The sequence below is a fragment of the Polypterus senegalus genome, chromosome 5 (assembly GCF_016835505.1).
Source record: "Polypterus senegalus isolate Bchr_013 chromosome 5, ASM1683550v1, whole genome shotgun sequence".
NCBI classification, from domain to species: Eukaryota; Metazoa; Chordata; class Cladistia; order Polypteriformes; family Polypteridae; genus Polypterus; species Polypterus senegalus.
Window position 1 is genome coordinate 67,238,193 of NC_053158.1, and position 18,010 is coordinate 67,256,202.

At 37.5% G+C, this 18,010-nt stretch overlaps 2 protein-coding genes across 2 annotated transcripts in view; one reads left to right on the plus strand and one right to left on the minus strand.

Annotated features, from left to right (window-relative positions):
* The window catches only part of impa2 (inositol monophosphatase 2), a 31,516-nt gene extending 23,330 nt beyond the window's left edge, over nt 1-8,186 (minus strand). The window contains exon 1 of the mRNA XM_039754750.1: nt 7,990-8,186. Within this exon, the coding sequence (XP_039610684.1) occupies nt 7,990-8,076 (87 nt within the window). The 5' untranslated portion in view covers nt 8,077-8,186. The remainder of the gene's footprint in view (nt 1-7,989) is intronic.
* A 115-nt stretch (nt 8,187-8,301) lies between these two features.
* Nucleotides 8,302-18,010, plus strand: part of LOC120530339 (centrosomal protein of 290 kDa-like) — a 34,941-nt gene continuing 25,232 nt past the window's right edge. The window contains exons 1-2 of the mRNA XM_039754751.1: nt 8,302-8,400; nt 9,243-9,381. Of these exons, the coding sequence (XP_039610685.1) occupies nt 9,251-9,381 (131 nt within the window). The 5' untranslated portion in view covers nt 8,302-8,400; nt 9,243-9,250. The remainder of the gene's footprint in view (nt 8,401-9,242; nt 9,382-18,010) is intronic.

Sequence of the window (18,010 nt, forward strand, 5' to 3'; positions counted from 1 at the left end):
CTCACCCAGCAGCACAGGGTGTGTGCCAGTGTGTCAAAAGGCATAATTACCTAACATACTGCAAACTGAAGGTAGTCATATTGTAGTTGGTAATTCTTTAATGATCATGAGCAGACATACAGTAGTAGTAGGGTGTTTTACCGTGTTAGCCATTATCAATGTAGTGAGAAGTCAAGTAAAATGGCACCTTTTACTGGCTACCTAAAAAGATTACAATATGCCTCTTCTTCAGGCAAGATGTAATCATCTGAGTTGCCTCGAAAGCTTGCATATTGCGATATTTTTAGTTAGCCAATAAAAGGTGCCATTTTACTTGACTTCTCACTATGAGCAGACATTGAACTGATGTTTACCTTTGACGTGATGGATGGTGATGTGTGTTAAAGTGTGCACCAGATCTTGGGCAAACCCTATTTACAGCTGTCACTAGGACAGAAAATTCCTTAATACCGTATTTCCCAACATAAGTTAATACTCTGCTATCCCATTACAGCTCTCTTACTCTTATCATTCTTCACCACTGGGTTAAATGTGAATGATTGTAAAAATGTGTAAATTCTCTTCAAACAAACTTAATTTGTCACTTTTGTTTTGAAATGTTCCGAGTCATGTTGATGTAGCTATAGTCAAATAGTCATGTATGAGAAAACAAAATCAATTAGCTTAAATTTCAGAGAGAGATGAAACTTATGAAATGGCTCAGTTTGAACCCAAATGTCACGTAAGAACAAAAAGGGACTGTAAGCAGCTCTTCAGGATGGAGCACTAGTGGTGTCTAACTGTTCTTCAGGTCTTCACCTTTCTAAATATTATGTGTTCAAAATTCTATCATAAAACTCCATGATGTCCTACGAGCTTTGGTGGATAATTTTTTGCCTTGTTATTTTTGGGAAAGTGTGCTTTCTTCAGCTCATTTGGAAGCAAGCCATCAGTGTTAATGGTTTACAGTTGGCAACACTGGTGCGCTGTCCTTGAATTGTCTCCCAGGCGTCTCAAGGTCACGTCTGGATTTTGTGTACATGAGAATGAAATGTGGCAACACATTTTTCAAGCATGATGAGTATGTAATTATTAATTTAATGTTTTAAATTTATAAGTTATTAAGCCAGTGGGCAGACAGTATTTAATACAGAACGTACTGAATCCATGTGTCACTTAAAATCAGTATGAGAGTTTTTGAAAATACAGCAATCATTTTGTTTCAAATCAGCCCATTAGCTGTTGCTCAGCCATTAGTTGTCCAGCTATGTACGAACCTGTTTTACAGGTAGGGTATTCATTTGCATTTCTTTATAAAAAGGAAACATTACAGTAGAGCTGTGGTCAGCAAACTGCAGAGGAGCTGCTGAATGGTATGTTTCAGTAACAATAGAATAGCAGGCATCTGGAGTGTATTAGTTTTCTCTGGTAGAATAGGTGATGTCCTGAAAGGACTTCCTCAGATTGCAATAATTACAGTCCACCACTACAACGTTGGCCTTCATGTACATGATTAAATATTACAGATGTGCTTCTGCTTCAGCCTGACAGAAATCTCAAGTATAAATGAAGGGAACCAATGTAGAAAGCATTTTAAGATGGAGAAGCTTTTATCTGTGGCACCTCTGCAAGAGAACCACCTCTTTCAACCTTCGCAAACATATGCAGTTTTTAATATCTGGAAAAAATGTTGGATTAACTTGCTTAGAGATCTTTATATAGACAACGTCTTTGCATCCTATGAACAATTACATTCCAAATTTAACATTCCAGCTACACATTTCTTTCACTATCTTCAAATTAGGAACTTTGTTAAACAGAACCTTCCCGATTTTCCTCATCTTGCACCCTCATCCATGCTGGAAAAAATATTGCCCAATCTCAAGGACTCAGACACTATCTCTGCAATATATTAAAAAAAATTTTTATAGTCCCTCCCTTTCAAAGATCCAAGAGGACACTGGGAAAAAGATCTCTCAATTAATATCTCAGAAAAGGAGTGGAAAGTAGCAATGCAGAGAATTCACTCGAGCTCCATATGCACAAAGCATACAATTATACAATTTAAAATTATATATCGAGTACATCTGTCTCGCCTAAAACTGTCCAGGGCAAGACCCAACCTGTGAACTCTGCAACCAAGTCCCAGCCTCACTGGGTCACGTTTTGGGCCTGCACCAAATTAACATTACTCTGGACCAAACGTTTTAATTACCTTTCAGACAGCCTTGGACTCACAATCCCTCCTAACCCATTAACAGCTGTGTTTGGGGTTCTTCCAGAGGGGCTCAAAGTGGAGAAAGACAAACAAATTGTGATTGCATTCACTACACTATTGGCACACAGACTTATTCTGCTAAACTGGAAGAACCCAAACTCTCCTCTTTTAAGTCAGTGGGAAACAGATGTTTTATACTATCTGAAATTGGAAAAAATCAAATACTCATTTAGAAGATCTGCACAGATTTTTTTCAAAACATGACAGGATCTAATCAATAATATTTTAGAATAAGCTCCTAAAGCACAGAGGAAACAATTATTTCTGCATTTCTTTTTCTTCACCATGCATCTCTATTGGCTTATCAAACTCATCAATTTAGGTATGTTTACAAGCCTTAAGTTTTACTCCGTTGGCCATGCTCTCTCTCTCAGGGGTGGGGGTTGATTTGTTCTCAATCCTACTTTTTGTAAAAATTGATTGATTTGTATGGAACGATTGCAATAAAATTAATAAAATTTTAAAAAAAAAAAGTATAAATGAATGAACGAATGGATGAGGTTCCTGTGTAAGGATTGTGGGCTCACTCTCTGTGATGGGCTCAAAAGCTCACCAGTGGGGAGGACCCCAGACCAGAACTGCTGCTTTTTTACTGAATCATAAAGTGGCTCAGCTGTACACTTATGTGGCCTCCTGGGTGCCTCTCACAGTAGGTGTACAAGGCACGTCCTACTGGAAGAAGACCCAGAACATTCTGGAGGGAGTATATTTTGTTTAGCTGGCCTAGAAGTGTCTGCACATTTCCCCGTAAGAGCTGGAGGAAGTTAGCAGGCTTGGACAGTACAGGTTGGTGCGTTGCCAGCACAAATATCTCCAGGAAAATTGTGATGATAAAATTAGATTTTTTACTACCTGTGGTAATATAACTACATGGCTGCAGAAACTGAAAGACAACATTCATCCTGAAGCCTCTAAACCTGGTTATAAGACAGCATTCATGAAAAAGTATGTGAGTAAAATAAAAGCAACATTTGTCTTGAATAGAAATGCAATGTCAGCATTGGGCAGAAGTGTCAGTGTGTGTGTATTAGTTATGTCCCTGTGTAGGACGGACTTTGATTTTTTTTGATTGTATTCTTTTTTAAATCCCCAACTTTGTGTAAATGAAACATAAACACTATTTACTGTATATACGGCAAATTTAAAAGCATTCTTTTACAGATAAATACTGCATATAGGACACCAGTTTGGAGTTCGTCTGTGCATGTAAACCATTCTGTATCATTACTTAGTGTACATGTGCAAACACATCCTGTATTTATGGATAAACATGCAAAGTCACATGTAACCTATGTTTTTATTTACAAAACACTTACTGTATCTACCAGGCTCTGCATCTGTGTAAAGTGAAACTGCCCAAAGACTTACATTTCTGTCAAAATCTCTGCTCTGCTGTATAAAAACATATTCACATCATGGTGAATACTACGATGTCTGATCCCGAGTCTAAAATACCCTGATGATTAATGTGAAGTTTCATCACATTTAGGTTTTGTTGTCTCCTGTCTGTTGCTGACCTGGTCCTAAATGTATTTGTTAGAACTGAGCAGATGTTCTAGTGTGAGGTTTTATTTTTCCTACTTTTTTTTGGTAAATATTTACTCTCTGTTCCCTCTGTTTTCTATGCTGGCACTTATTTTTCTTAGCATTTTTCTGTTGTTCTAGTTTAGCTACTTATGTTTAGTAATGAGGTCAATTGATTCTCTCCAGCAGACCCCCGTGACCCTGTAGTTAGGATATAGTGGGTTGGATAATGGATGGATGGAAGTTAAGGCCTGTAATTGAGTTACAGCTCTCAAGTTCTGCAGTTGTTAAGAGATGCAGTTACTCGAGGGCTATTTAAAATACCTGTTGCCACAGCCTCTAAATCACAATTGACCAAACATCTCACTGTGACAGTTTCATTTTGCATAGTGACTTTTTTATTTATTATTCACCATGTGCTAAATGTCTGATCCAATGCTTTCACCTCTTACTATTGGTATTAAAAAGAGGACCTCCTTTTTTTTTAATCAGGAATACATTGAACATAAGACATTATGCTGATGAGGTTGAGTGGCACTTTGATCTTCAACCATCACCAAGGAGGACCACCTGACATTGCTAAATTTGAAAAAGCCACTAAGGAAGCCTGACAAATGCTCTTTTCACTTCATGGAAACGAAATCAATAGTATTATGCTCAGGAAAAGGCAAGAAGTACAAAGAAAAGGTATGCAGATTTTTTTTTTCACTTAGAGCCCCAGAGACTTGTGTTCAGGTTGTGCTGTAGGTGTAGTCTGTGCATTCACTCCGTGTTACCATCGCTTGAACTTTTCCACCTTTGACTCTTGTTATGTGTCACTCAAATTGTGTTTCCTGGCCTCTGTTTATGTTCCTTTTTACAGTAATATCTTCTTGGTTTATTTTAAAGTGTTTTTGATTTGTTTATTTTAATTCTGTACTTTACGTTAATAACTAGCTGTCCCCCGCAGTTCCACCCGCATAGTAGTGAAACAGGACAGTGACGAGGGCCATGCCCAGCTCCCAACTCCTGACGTCACACTTCCCCGTCCCCTCGGCCCACAGCCTCTCTCTTGGATTAGCGCAAATATATCACTCCTGCAAGTGAACTATGATTCTTAGTGCGATGAGAGAAGTCGCAAAACCAACCAGAAAGTTCAAGCAAACTATAGAAAAAAACCTGATCTAAATCCGTTAAGTAGTTCTCTCGTTCACTAGCTAAGCAGAGGTAAGGAATAGCCCGTGGCTGGCACGTGAGTGAGGAGGGCCCCACCCCCCCTACCCGCAGCCTGCTGCATGTCTATTGGATTCGTGCAAATAAACTGGCACCACAAGCAAACTATGATACATAGCACAATGAGAGAGGTCGCAAAGTCAACCGGAATGTTCAAGCAAATTATGGAGAAAAAAAAGATCTCTTAAGTAGATCTCTCGTGAAAAGTGGACAGACATATAGACAGACAAACAAACATTGGATTTTACATATATATAGAGAGGTGTTCTATTGATGTATAATTCATTTCTCCTTTGTCCCTTGTATTTTACCTTAAGAGGCAGGGCCACCCTGATGTCACCACTTCTGAGTTCTCCCTCCCTCCCTCCCCTGTGTATCTAAGAAAAGAAAGCTTAGTCACACATCAAAGTTTAGTGGAGTCTAAGTGCATGTGTCGTTTTCATATTGAATTTACTGGTTTTGTTGGTTGTTTTTCCTGTTTCTTGGATTATTCTTTTGGATCACTGATTCAACTCCCATTTCCTCCTTTAAGCATTTTTGTTGTTTTTTTTCCTCCTCATTAGTAATTATTTTGATTTATAAAGACTAGGGGGCTCTGCCCCCTGCTCGCTTTGCTCGCTCACCCCCGGGTTTGGTTTACCGGATATACAATTTAAAAAGATTGTTATTTTCATTGTAATTGTTACATATGCATTATGTTCACTTTTACTTTAAAACTTTTGTAAAAACAATATTTTTCATTTATTTCCCACCCCAGACGTGGTTAAATCTCTTTCTTGTGGGACATATAATGCTGCTCACGTTGTGGTGCTGAACACACGCTAAGGAGATATGTTCAGAACAGCTGCTGGCTTGCTGCTGCTGCTGGCTTGCTGCTGCTGCTGGCAAGCTGCGTGTTCTGCTTGTCGCTTGTTGTTGTTTTAAGAGCTGGGGACGCATGAAGTGTGTCTGCCAAAAGCATTCCAACAACTGCTAGGTTAGAATAATATGAACTTGTTTTAAATTGTTTGTAAGTAGGACGTGATGTGCAAAAGTCACCGTCTCACGGGTTTTGCTTCCTAAGGTTGTAATGTCTAGTCTTGCGTGACATCAAAGTGTCTCTCCGAGATGATCATACCTCGATCGCTTCTCTCAATCCCACTGGAGGCACACAACGCTTCTGCCATTTTGCGTCTCTCCCGCTTGAGTTGTGAAGGGGGGAAGCTGAACGCTCGCTAAGTAGATGCGGACGGATCAGCTGATGGCTTTGTGCTACTGCTGCTGAGGTGCATGTTTTGCTTTTTGTACTGCAATCATTTAAAAGCCTGTACAGCAGCTGTCCTTTTGTCTTACTGCCTCGTCTCACGTGACGTTAAAGTGTTTACCGAGAAGATCATGTCTGCTCTCACTCCCAAGATTTTCCAAGATTTTTTTTTTATAATAGAGAGATTATTTTTTTGGAAAGTCTTTTCAAGCCAAAGGCTTTTTTTTATGGTTTCCTTTCCTTTAAAAGATACTTGGAGATTTTTGGGACATTTTAAAGAGGCAAAAAACCCTTTTAGGCCTGAATGGGCCAAAGCAGTCCAGTAGAGTTAGGGATTCAGCTACTTAGAGTGAAGCCTATTCTAAGCAGGCAGAAGAGACCTGCCTGGCTTGTGGAGCCTCCATGAGAACTCACACTGTTTTTGATAAGGCCTTGACTTCATCAATGACTTCATGACTGATTCACCAGTCTTCAAAAACATATACTATGTCATAATAATACAAGCATAACATGAGTAACTATATCGTACGTTTTGGTTAAGGGATGCCTTTGGGACACAGTAGCTCCTGGACACTGCCTGTTGTGAGCCTGTAAGTGCTCATTGCACCAGCTTCTCTGTGTATTTTTTTTTATAGGACATGCAAATTTTTTCTCAAATCCCAAAAAAACATGCATGTTACAATAATACAATAAATTCTCACCACATCTGTCCCTGGTATGGCCTAATTCCCTGCCCAGGTTGGTTCTGGCCTTACGCCCAAAGCTAATGGTACCCTTCACCCATGGGTTTGAGAACTACCTCCTGCATGAGAACTATTTCCTTTATAAATCTGTTTTTTTTTTTTGCTCATAATTTTGTTGTTTTCTCAAAGGCACCTAAACCACAGGGAAAGCATGGCCTGCAGATAAGTACCTACTGCAATGAAAAACAGCACCCCCAACCCACAGTATCTTCTGGTATCTAAGGCTGTGGGTTGATAGTTTAGGTGAGAATTTTGAGGTCTTAACAGTGATGAATATTCAACATCCAGTTCACTGGCCAATACCTTAATCTGTGCATATACTATAAATGTATAAGTCAATAAAAATGAACACCTTTTAACACTATGTTGCATATAAAAAATAAACTTTGCAATTGTGCTCAGTATTAGGAGAAACCCTGGTTCGCTATTGCACACGGCCATCACTTGACAAATTTAAACCCACCCGAATACGACAATGCACACTTTTTGTCCATTGCTTCTTCCTTAATTTCTGCCTGTCAATGCTCGCGACATGTTCTTCCAATCAGTCAATTTCCTGGATTCACGTATCTGGTGACAATTTGGACCGCACGGTCTGCCAGTCCTGTACTGGGCACACGCACACACCACTTCAGATTTTTGCTATCAATCCAGCGCCACGAAAGAATCAGCAGGCAGGCACGTTCAGCGGTCAAACTCTGCCTTGCATCGCATCGAATTCATTAATACACATGTTGACGTGCATCTCATCTGTTCATTTTGTGCTTATCTGCCTGCTCAGTAGTAGCTGATCTAGGTCATTTCCGTTAAAATAGCAGTCTACTGAGCAACTGAGGTTTTACACAATGAAATGATTAATGATAAAATGAAATATTCATGGATTTATCTAAAGCTGTTCTTTAGTATCTGGGCAGCCTAAAAGAAGGAATGCAGCAGAGGAGCTTTCCCACCGGACAGGGAAGGCGGTATCGCGTGCCCGCGCCCGTGCCCGCCGATACCCCATGACAAACCTGCCCCGCTTTACGCGCGATCTCCACCGCCGCCTCCATGCATTCTCCCCAATCCGCTGACGGCTCTTCGTTGCTGGCGGACGTCATGACTTTTGGACTTGCAAGCAAACGACGTCCCCAAAAAGATCACAAGTGCAGGGAAAACAGCGGCGCTCTAAAAAGTGCGCGCTGAAATAAAACCAGATGCCCTCCGGTCACACGGGGGCAGTAGCTGTAATGTGCGCCGATAGTTGCCTACTCCCCGGACAGTCTTGTAAACCAATCAGAAAAAGAAGGACCGCCTCTAAAGCGCTGACACAGCGGGTGCGCGCGTCGTTTGTAGGGTTACTCTGTGAAAAAGCCGAGTGGATGCAGTTTTTTGGTCTAGAAGGGAATCGGAGTGTCATTTTCTTTGCGTTAGCTTAGCAAACGGTAATCGTTTTTAACTTTATTACCATGTACCGAAATCACTTTTGTTCTTCAGAAAATCAGAATCGTTACTCAAAATGACCGTAAAATAACGAGGGAATGCAGTACTGCCTATCGAGACTGTATAGAAGATACCGAGTTGTGGCACCTAAAAGTAATATGTTCCTGCATTAGTTAGCACAGTCAACGTTTATTATCATCGTAGAAGACGACTGAGCCTAACCACTACTGAGACCCCCGATAGACGGAAGTGCGCGTCTCCTTTTGTTCAAGAATATAATTATCTAATTCTGTTCTTTCAATAGAAAAACCTAATCCTCAGTTATATTGAGAGGACTATTTACAAGTTGAAATAAATTGTACTCTTCCTTCTTATTAGAACTCATTTTGGATTTCATTCGGCATGTTGTCACTTAAATGTACAGTAAGAACATAGGAAAACAAATCTACAAGAGTTAAACTCCTATTAACCTTGTAATCTGGGTACTTGGGTTTCATTTGTACAGACTGAAGAAATTTTAGCCACTTAACCAACACCTCTTTTTATATATGTACATACTGTATATTTATTTAATTTCATAGAATTACGGAATCAACATTCCTGATCTGAAACCTGTTTTGAGTCGTTATCAGTTAGGTGCTGTCCCAGTGTTTTAAATTGACTTTTTTCCAGGTACTCCCCATTTTCCTTTCATTTCTGAAAGACCTTCCGGAATGTTGGGGGATGTGGGCATGAATGTGTCTCTTAAAGGACTCGCACTCTGTTTAGGGTTGATCCCAGTCATCTTCAGCCCAATATCTGTGTTTTGTTTTGTCTATTGTAATCTTTTCTTTTTATTTGACAGTTTCAGATATGGCCTTTTCTTTGAGAATCAGCCTCATCATAGGCCAACATCCCAGAGTCCTTTTCTCTGATACGGATTGCACTGGTATTTGGCATGTACCTGTATTGTTTTTGTCATGGAAGAAGCCATCTGAGGATGTGTAAGGCATTTTATTTCTTAAATTACAAACTCTGATGTCCGTATTTTTATATACAGCTGGCTATCTGGGCCTTACCTCCTTTTCTATCCTGGTTAGATCCAGTTCACCATCGCCTCAAGATAGCAATAGACACTTTTGTATGAAATCTTCAGTTTTCTGAAATAAATTTGATTTTAGGAAAAAAATAGACTGACATGTTTCTTGAAAAAGCTGTCTCATTTGGCTGTTTTTGATCCCAGAACTGTACTGTAGGAATGCCAATACGTTGCAACCCAAGTGATCAGAATAACATGTTCCAGCAGTGCTAATGCAATTACAGAGGTTTCTCTAATAACCAATTAGTATTTAAAATGACTAAGGATAAGCTAAGGAAGTTGATTGACCATTAGGACACCACAGCAATGGCTGCTGAAAATAGGACTTTGTAGTCATATGTGAATAATAAATTAAAATCAGTCATTTCAAGCAGTGATAGCCATTAGAAACACTCATAATGTACCAATTTAATGATATATTGAATAATACAAATTTATTTAAGACATGAAAATTTCTGGGTGTGTCCAGACTTTTTTGATTGGTAGTATAATTTGTTATCCACAGGGATTTTCATGTTTTTGTTAGATTGCAGAATAATGTTTCAGTTTTTTCAGGTTTATTTTTGTGTTTTAATACTTTTATCCATCAAAGATAATGAACTGCATGAGTTGCTGAAGTTTGTTACATGGCTGAAAATTAGGCATCCAGTTATTTTCATTGGACTAGATTCTTTCTGAATCCAGAAAAGCAAACACACTTCATGTTGAGAAACACAGAGCAGGAAGGTCAGGAGGCACAGGAACTTAAATAAGGTCCTGGGGTGGTGGTGGTGGTGGAGGTGTAACTTAAAAATGCAGTAGAATTTCCTAAATTGATTAGGAAGACAAGGATCATTTGGAGAAAGTGGGGAGAATTACTTGTATTTAATAGTAATTTGTAAAACTTTCCATGTTCGGCCACATTTTAGGTATCCATTGTATGGCAACTATTGGCATTAATTTATTATTATTAAAAGTAATAAGACTCTTGAAATGTGTTAGTCATTTTTTTATTCTATACACATCATATAAAACTTGATTAAAATATGTAGGATAATGTTTATAATGGGAGAAATTTTCAAATTGTAAGAATGATTTTTTTGGAATTAAGGAATTTGTTTTCATTTTTATATTTGGTTTTGATTTTAAGCAGTAGTTTTCAGTTACAGGGCAGAAAAGGTCAGATAATACATTTAGAATGTGCACATGCTAAGATAAATCCGATAGTTCATGATATGTCATTCTTTATAAACCCTATGCTGAACGAGTATGAAGCCCATACCCTTGATTTGTTGTTACACTCTGGGGATCCCCACCTCTGCCACACATTCAAATTAAAGCCTTGAATTGTATTTTGATAGTTATGAATGCCAATGCTAGTTTACTGAAGTGATAGTTGGGTAACTACACTACTTGATTGAGGCAACCAGTAGTTTAAAAACTGTTACTGTTAGTATTTATATATTTTATATTGTGTTACAGAAATAATATTGTTCACTTGAATAAATGGAGATACTTTGATAAAGGCCACTGAATGGGGTTTCTGCTTTGCCATGGTATCGATAGTTATCCAGTACCATAAAGTTTCAACTGGTATTAATATTGAAAACAAAGATCATGACATCCGTAGATCCAACATACATTTCCTTCAAAAAATCCTAGGCCAGGGGTCCTCAATCCCAGTCCTGGAGGGCCACAGTGGCTGCAGGCTTTTGTTCTAACCCAGTTTCTTAATTAGAAAGCAATTCTTGCCAACAATTTAATTTCATGGCTTGTTAGTGCTTTAACTCTGCTATGTCAGGTCATTCTCATATCGTAGATTTTCTTCCCCTTTCTAAGGATATCATCCAAATGATTTGAAGGCTAAAATGGATGAGGAATTGTCAGTCTCGGTTTTTCTCTTTACTTTCCTTCCAAGTATTTAATTAAACCCAATAGTGCATGATAAATACACACAGGTGTCAATGGTAACAAGCTGAATGGAGAAATGCTTGTCTCTTTTGTCATTTGCATCTTAGTGCTAATAAGGAGCAATTAAAAACCAAGAATGCAGCTCTTTAAGACTAAAATAAGCAATAAATGTTCAAAATCTTAACGAGCAAGACAACTAAAGTGAAGCAGATGTGTTACTTGAGCAATAAGTGATTCTTATTAAGCAATTGGGTTGGAGCAAAAACCTGCAGCCACTGCGGCCCTCCAGGACCATGATTGAGGACCCCTGTCCTAGGCATTGAACCCAGGCCATCCTGTAGCTACTTTAGTTCATTTGTACTTTATTTTTGATTGTCATTCCTGTCTGTTTGAAGAGATCATAAAATCATGGCTTGGTCTGAGGTGCCCAATAATAATTATCTGAAGAAGAGCTATACCAGTGGTTCTGAGTTTATTCTCTCTTTCTAATGGCACAACTCATCCATTGTTTGAATTTGGGGACAATAAGGTGGCATGGGACCCATAAATTTGTTATGTGATAAAATTTAGTGTGGAATGCTGTAAGGGAAAAGATGAGAGTCTCCGTCTAATTAAAGTAAATCATAAAGCATTAATACAACCTAACAACAACTGACACTGCTGTTCAGCGATCACTGCAACATTTCAATTTAGGAAAGGTAAGGATAAAAAAGTTAATATACTTTATACATTCTAACATTATCATTACAAGCTTCAATTTTACTGACATATTCATGGTACCCTTGATTCTGGGAACAATTTTTATAAAATTGCATAATGCTTCTCAAGGGACATTTTAGAATTTTCTCTCATTCTACCCACCACCCTGTCGCTGTAATTTGCAATTTTGCCCTATACTTTTGAGTGCATCAAAGGGCCTTAAAGTCTAAAAAATAATTTTAGTATTTATAGTTTCTCCAAACATTTTCAGATCAGCTGATTCAAATTCAGGGCTTCGGGAGACAGTATAGTCTTTGGCAATTGGCAATCATCACTTTTTTGTATTTTGAGAGTAAACTAATATCTTAGTTTAAGTACTGCAAAAATGAATTTATTACTCATACAATTTGTAATGTAACAAGAATTTAGCAAAGACTTCTTTTGGTCCTGACAAGTATAAAGTATCACTAAAGTGCTTATTTGCATGTTTGGAGCCTTTAATGCACTTGTACAAATTACTTGTAAATATGTGGGTTCTATGTGGTCAATTAGACATTAATTAAGGATTCACAGGTCTTATATTGAAGTATGCAACATTAAAAGAAGTGTGACTCATTTAAGCCTCCCCTGACCATTCCAAAGTCAAGTTATCTAGTGGGCCACATTGCAAAAAAAAAAAACTTTATTCATGCTTTGTAAGTGTTAAGACCAAAAGAAGCCTTTGTTAATTAAGGTCTTGTTACATAATAGTACATGAGTAATAAGTACGCTTTTGCAGTACCTAAAGTTAAGTGTTACCAACTGGAGTATTCGGGGAAGAATCACTGAGGCATGGAGATAATGTGTACACTCTGCACAGACAGTGACCACAGCCACAATTTAAATCAAAGACTCTCGGGATATGAGGCAGAAGTGCTAGCCATCATACCGCACATGCTTATCCTTGTGTTCTACAAAACCGACAAGTACTAAGCTCAAGAAGTATAGTGAAGAGGATATGCAAATTGTATCCTTTAGATTATTTTTACATTTAGTCTTAAATGTTAGTCAATGAAATGTAGGTACTGTAGTTTCAGTGTTTCTTTTTTATTTGATGGCATCAGTACACACTATGGACATTTTTCTACAGTTCTTTCACTCTGAAATAAAAATCATCAATACTGTCGGTACCAAAAAAAAAGTGTTTACTTTCAGTATCATTTTAACAATTAGAAACCACAAAGGGCTTAACTGTGCAGCACATCCGCTGCCAGATGCTGTCTGAGCTGTGAGAAAATGTCCTGAAGCAAATTGTAAAGCAGTGGGTTAAACCAAAATATCACCGATAAGTCAATCAGTCTAAACATAAATGGATAGAAACATTGCATAAAGTAACCACACTTAACACATAGTGGTTACAATGGCATTTCTCATGAGTGATGGTGCAGTATTGGGCATTTTGGTTGGAAAAAACAAGATTTGAAATAAGGAGAGGAGTTGCTTCTGGAATAAATTATTTGGTATTTCATTTATTTAACTATGTGTTTTACACAGACCATATTGGATGGAGAGGGCAGTAGCCCTGGCTTGGGTGTCTTATACCTAATGACTCTTTAAAATGATGGTTATGGCATTGACTGATTACTGCATTAACAGTGTATTGTGGTAGAATATGCAATTATAAACACAACTGTAAACAGCTAAAGTCTTTGCATTATGGTGTAAGTGCAAAATTTGGTGAAAATATGTTCAAAGATGTGCACTTGCATGTATATAGGGAACATTGCAAAACCATGATAAGGAAGGACCCACGGTCTCTGATATATGAACATACAAGTTCTACCAGATACATGTTTAACTGGGACACTGCAAAAGTAAAATTTAGGGTCAATACTAAGAGTGCAAGAGAGCTGGCTGAATCGTGGCGATCAAATAAAAACGCCATTAACAGACACTTGGACTTGAACCCAGCATATGCAGACTTCAAAAGAACATCCAAATAATTACACCCTCTGAGCCCCACCTTATTAATTTCCAACCCCTCACTTGCTACATATTGCCTTTGATTCCTGTATGGCTAATCATTTTCCTCTGAAGATGACAACTGGAATAAAAATTAAGATACATGTCTCTTTTTCTCCCTTTGTGTATCACTAGCTATATCTATATATATATATATATATATATATATATATATATATATATATATATATACACACACACACACACACACACAAAGTATGTATATGTGTGTATATATTTCCTAGATATATTCATTGAAAGAGGTTTACTGCGTCACCCTGATTACAGGAGTTTATCATAAGGAATGTTGTGCAGACAAAATCACCTTTCATCGCATAAACGGAGCTGTGTTAAGATTCTATTCAAAAGAGTTCATACCCATTGTAATACCAAGGAGACTAAAAAGAATGAAAGGTGTTGTTTTTTCCAACTGTTCACATCAAACGGCTACTCAAAGACATTCATCAGACAATGCTTACATAGGAGATGTAAGAGACCCCAGCAAACAATCACATCCAACGTGACCTTTCATCCTACGTGGCTAAAGGCTATCCAATGAAAATGCCATTAACAGACATTTGGACATGAACCTAGCATATGCAGGCTTGAAAAGCAGAACATGCAAACAATAAAGACTTTATGACCAACACCCCTGAACCCCACTTCATTAATCCCCCACATCCACCTTTTCTGCTATACTCATGCCCTAGATTCTAATCAATTTCTAATCATAGTCTATAATCATTTTTCTCTGATGACGATTCCTGATAGAAGATTAAAGCCTAGGAATAAAAAACTATTTTAAGCTACATGATTCATTTTCTCCCTTTTTGGATTTCCAGCAACAAATCTTCAAACTGTATCACAGACATTCGCTTCCATATGTATATGTATGTATATATGTATGTATGAGAAGGTAAAAGTTAATTCAAGTTTCCGCAGTAAATTTGACATTATTTAATGATGAAAAACTGTGGACCATAATACTATTAATGTTTTTAGCCATCTGAAAGTGATTGCACTTTGGTTATTAGTAGAAGCTTGTCAGGAAATTCCTGATCCTAGGATTTCTAATGTTAATGTGTTCTTTCACTGCTTTTCATTTGACTTCTGTTTATTGGGAGACTGGATAAAAGGTGACCATTTAGATCTGACGGCGATAGGTGAGGCATCTTAATAGATTTGGGAAAAACACAGTGCAGGGCTGGTTTCTGATAAAGACTGTGCCTACCAGTGTCAAACCATATGTGACAAAATGTTTCTGTATATCTAAATCTAGTCACTAGGTGGCATCAGAGCTCCATTTATCAATCAGAGCCTAAAGACGAAGGAAAAATCAAATCCGATTCTAACGAAACTGATTTTTTTTTAAATTTGCATACTTTTTGAATTATAAATTGATGTAACATATACTAGATATTGTAAATGTTTGTATACTGGTGCCCATTCTAAATAATTTATCCAAATGTATAATGACAGTTATGAGAAACATTTTATTCAGCTCAGTAATGTGTTTCCAAAGTCATCTGCTGCATTCATATACTGTACATTGGTTGTTTTTAACTCCAGTAACTACAGGAGGGTTTGAACTTGTCAAAAAACTTTGCAGGTTAAATCTGACAGTTTATAATTTTCCAGCTTTATTTCTAATAGTATATGCTCAAGTTGCAAAGCTATTCACAGTTTCTAGCGCTGAAATTCCCTTAACCAGAATACAAAATGTGGCTGCAACAGGGGGTTACGAGCTTGTGTAAGAAGAGAGCCAGATAAGGTTGAAATTGAAACATTCTGTCCATTCACCATGTTGCCTTGAACAGTATCCTGTATCTTCTTAGATTTTGACAAAGCTCATATTAGATGGATCAAAAATACATTTTCTATCTAAAGGTGTTACAAATTATACTCTGAACAAATGGGGTTTGAAAATTAAAATTCAGTGTCTGTACTGGAGTTTTAGAGCTTTGTGAGAAATTTATACCCAGAGGTAAGAGAAAACCTCAACACTTTAACCCTTTGGCATGGTTTAGGTGTTTTTGACCGTATTGCAATGTTAAAGAAGAATGTCTAAAACTGATGTGCAGTTTTAGGTACACCAGCTTTGACTCTGTGTTGCCAAATTATGAAGAAATAGACCCTTCTTGCATGCTTACATTCAGAAAACTGCCAATGTATGAGGTACTAATTTACAGTAGCTGGGTGTTATCCTTTTTGTACTTATGAATAATGTAATACAACAGAGGTAGAGTATGTTTATAATCTCATTAATTGGGAAATTTAATAAGAAACTGATCAGTAAAGTTGACCTTGGAGTGAAAAGTCAATGAATCATTGAAATGAAATGTTAACTACTATATCCATACTTGCGGAATAATCTCTCTATTATAAAAAAAAAAAAAAAATCCTGGAGAGAAACAGTACGGCGGCAAGATGTGATCTTCATGTTAAGATCACGGAAGACACTTAAAAGACCCCTGAGACTAAAGAGATTGGCCACGAAGCGTCTCGCAGGGACCTTAAACATGAGACTTGGTGCCAAGAGATTGACCCAGGACCGTTTTGCGATGACATAGAACATGAGATTACTGCAAGACACGCCCTACTTACAACCAAATAAGAGCACGGGCGGCAACACACTCCGTCGTGTTTTGGCTTTGAGTACACATAGATCCAGGGCTCTTAGTGCATATAAAGCGCATAAGGACAATACGTTATAAATGAAACGTAGATGACTACACAAAGAAGAACGCAGCGTGGAGAAAAGAGACTCAAATGCGTTGGAGAGACAAAAAAGAATAATCTAGGTGCAAATTCAGAAAATAAAGAAAGTCATTATCAGCCCGGAACAAGTGGAATTGGAAAAAAAAAATCACGTCCAATCCGAACGTTGGCGCTATCCACATGCAGAGCAGGTTAGAGATTATGAAAGCAGTGGAATTCGAAAGGCTCAAAAAAAAAACATTGGCGCTATACACATGTGGAGAAAGTTAAAGAAAATGAAAGTAGGAAAATTAGTATAAAAAAAAGAAACTAAAGATCGCAGTAGTGCAAACAAACGGAAATTATTACTCGCAAAAGGGAAATTAATCACCACGGACTAGGTATCATTGAAACAAAAGCAGGATAAAGTGAGGTCAGAAATAAAAGACAGAGTAGAAATCAAAGTAAAACGTCATAAAGAGGTTAAAAAACAAGAGAGCCAAACACATGCAGAGCAGGTTAGAGATAATGAAACATGGAATTCAAAAGACTCAAAAAAAACGTAGGCGCGAAACACATACAGAGCAAGATACAGAATATGAAAGCAGAAAAAAACAACAGTGTCAAAACAAAGAAGTAAATGTCGCATTAGCTCAAAGAAAGAGTAATAATTACTTGGAGAAATAACGAAAGGGCGAATAGAGATCGAATATATGGATATAGGTGATATATCAGAAGTATGTAAATATTGTAAGGCTTTGAAGATTAAGTTAAGAGAATTTCAAAAACTGAGTTTACCTCACATGCATTTATTGGTTACTTTGCAAAAAAAATTAACTGCTAATGATGTAGATCGTTTTGTCTGTGCTGAAATTCCAAACAGAAACCTATCCTGAATTATGGTACAAAGTCATTAAACACCTCTCACTGACCTCATTTAAAAGATTCAGAACGTTGGGACTCAAAAGATTCCAAATATTGTTTTAACAGAAGTTCTGAAATAAAAGTAATAATTAATGAAATAGCAACAATTCAAAGAAAAAAAAAATCTTAAAAGTGTGTATCCGGAAAAACAAAAACAGGGGGTTGGCGAGCGAAGCCCCCTAGTGACTAATAAATTCTTGAAAAAGAATTGGCAATATTTATTACTTATCTACAGTTTGAGTGATGGGCAAATACACTGCACTTCTGCAAACTTTGTCCTGTATTTCTTATTTATATTTATTTATTTTTGATTTTCTTATCCT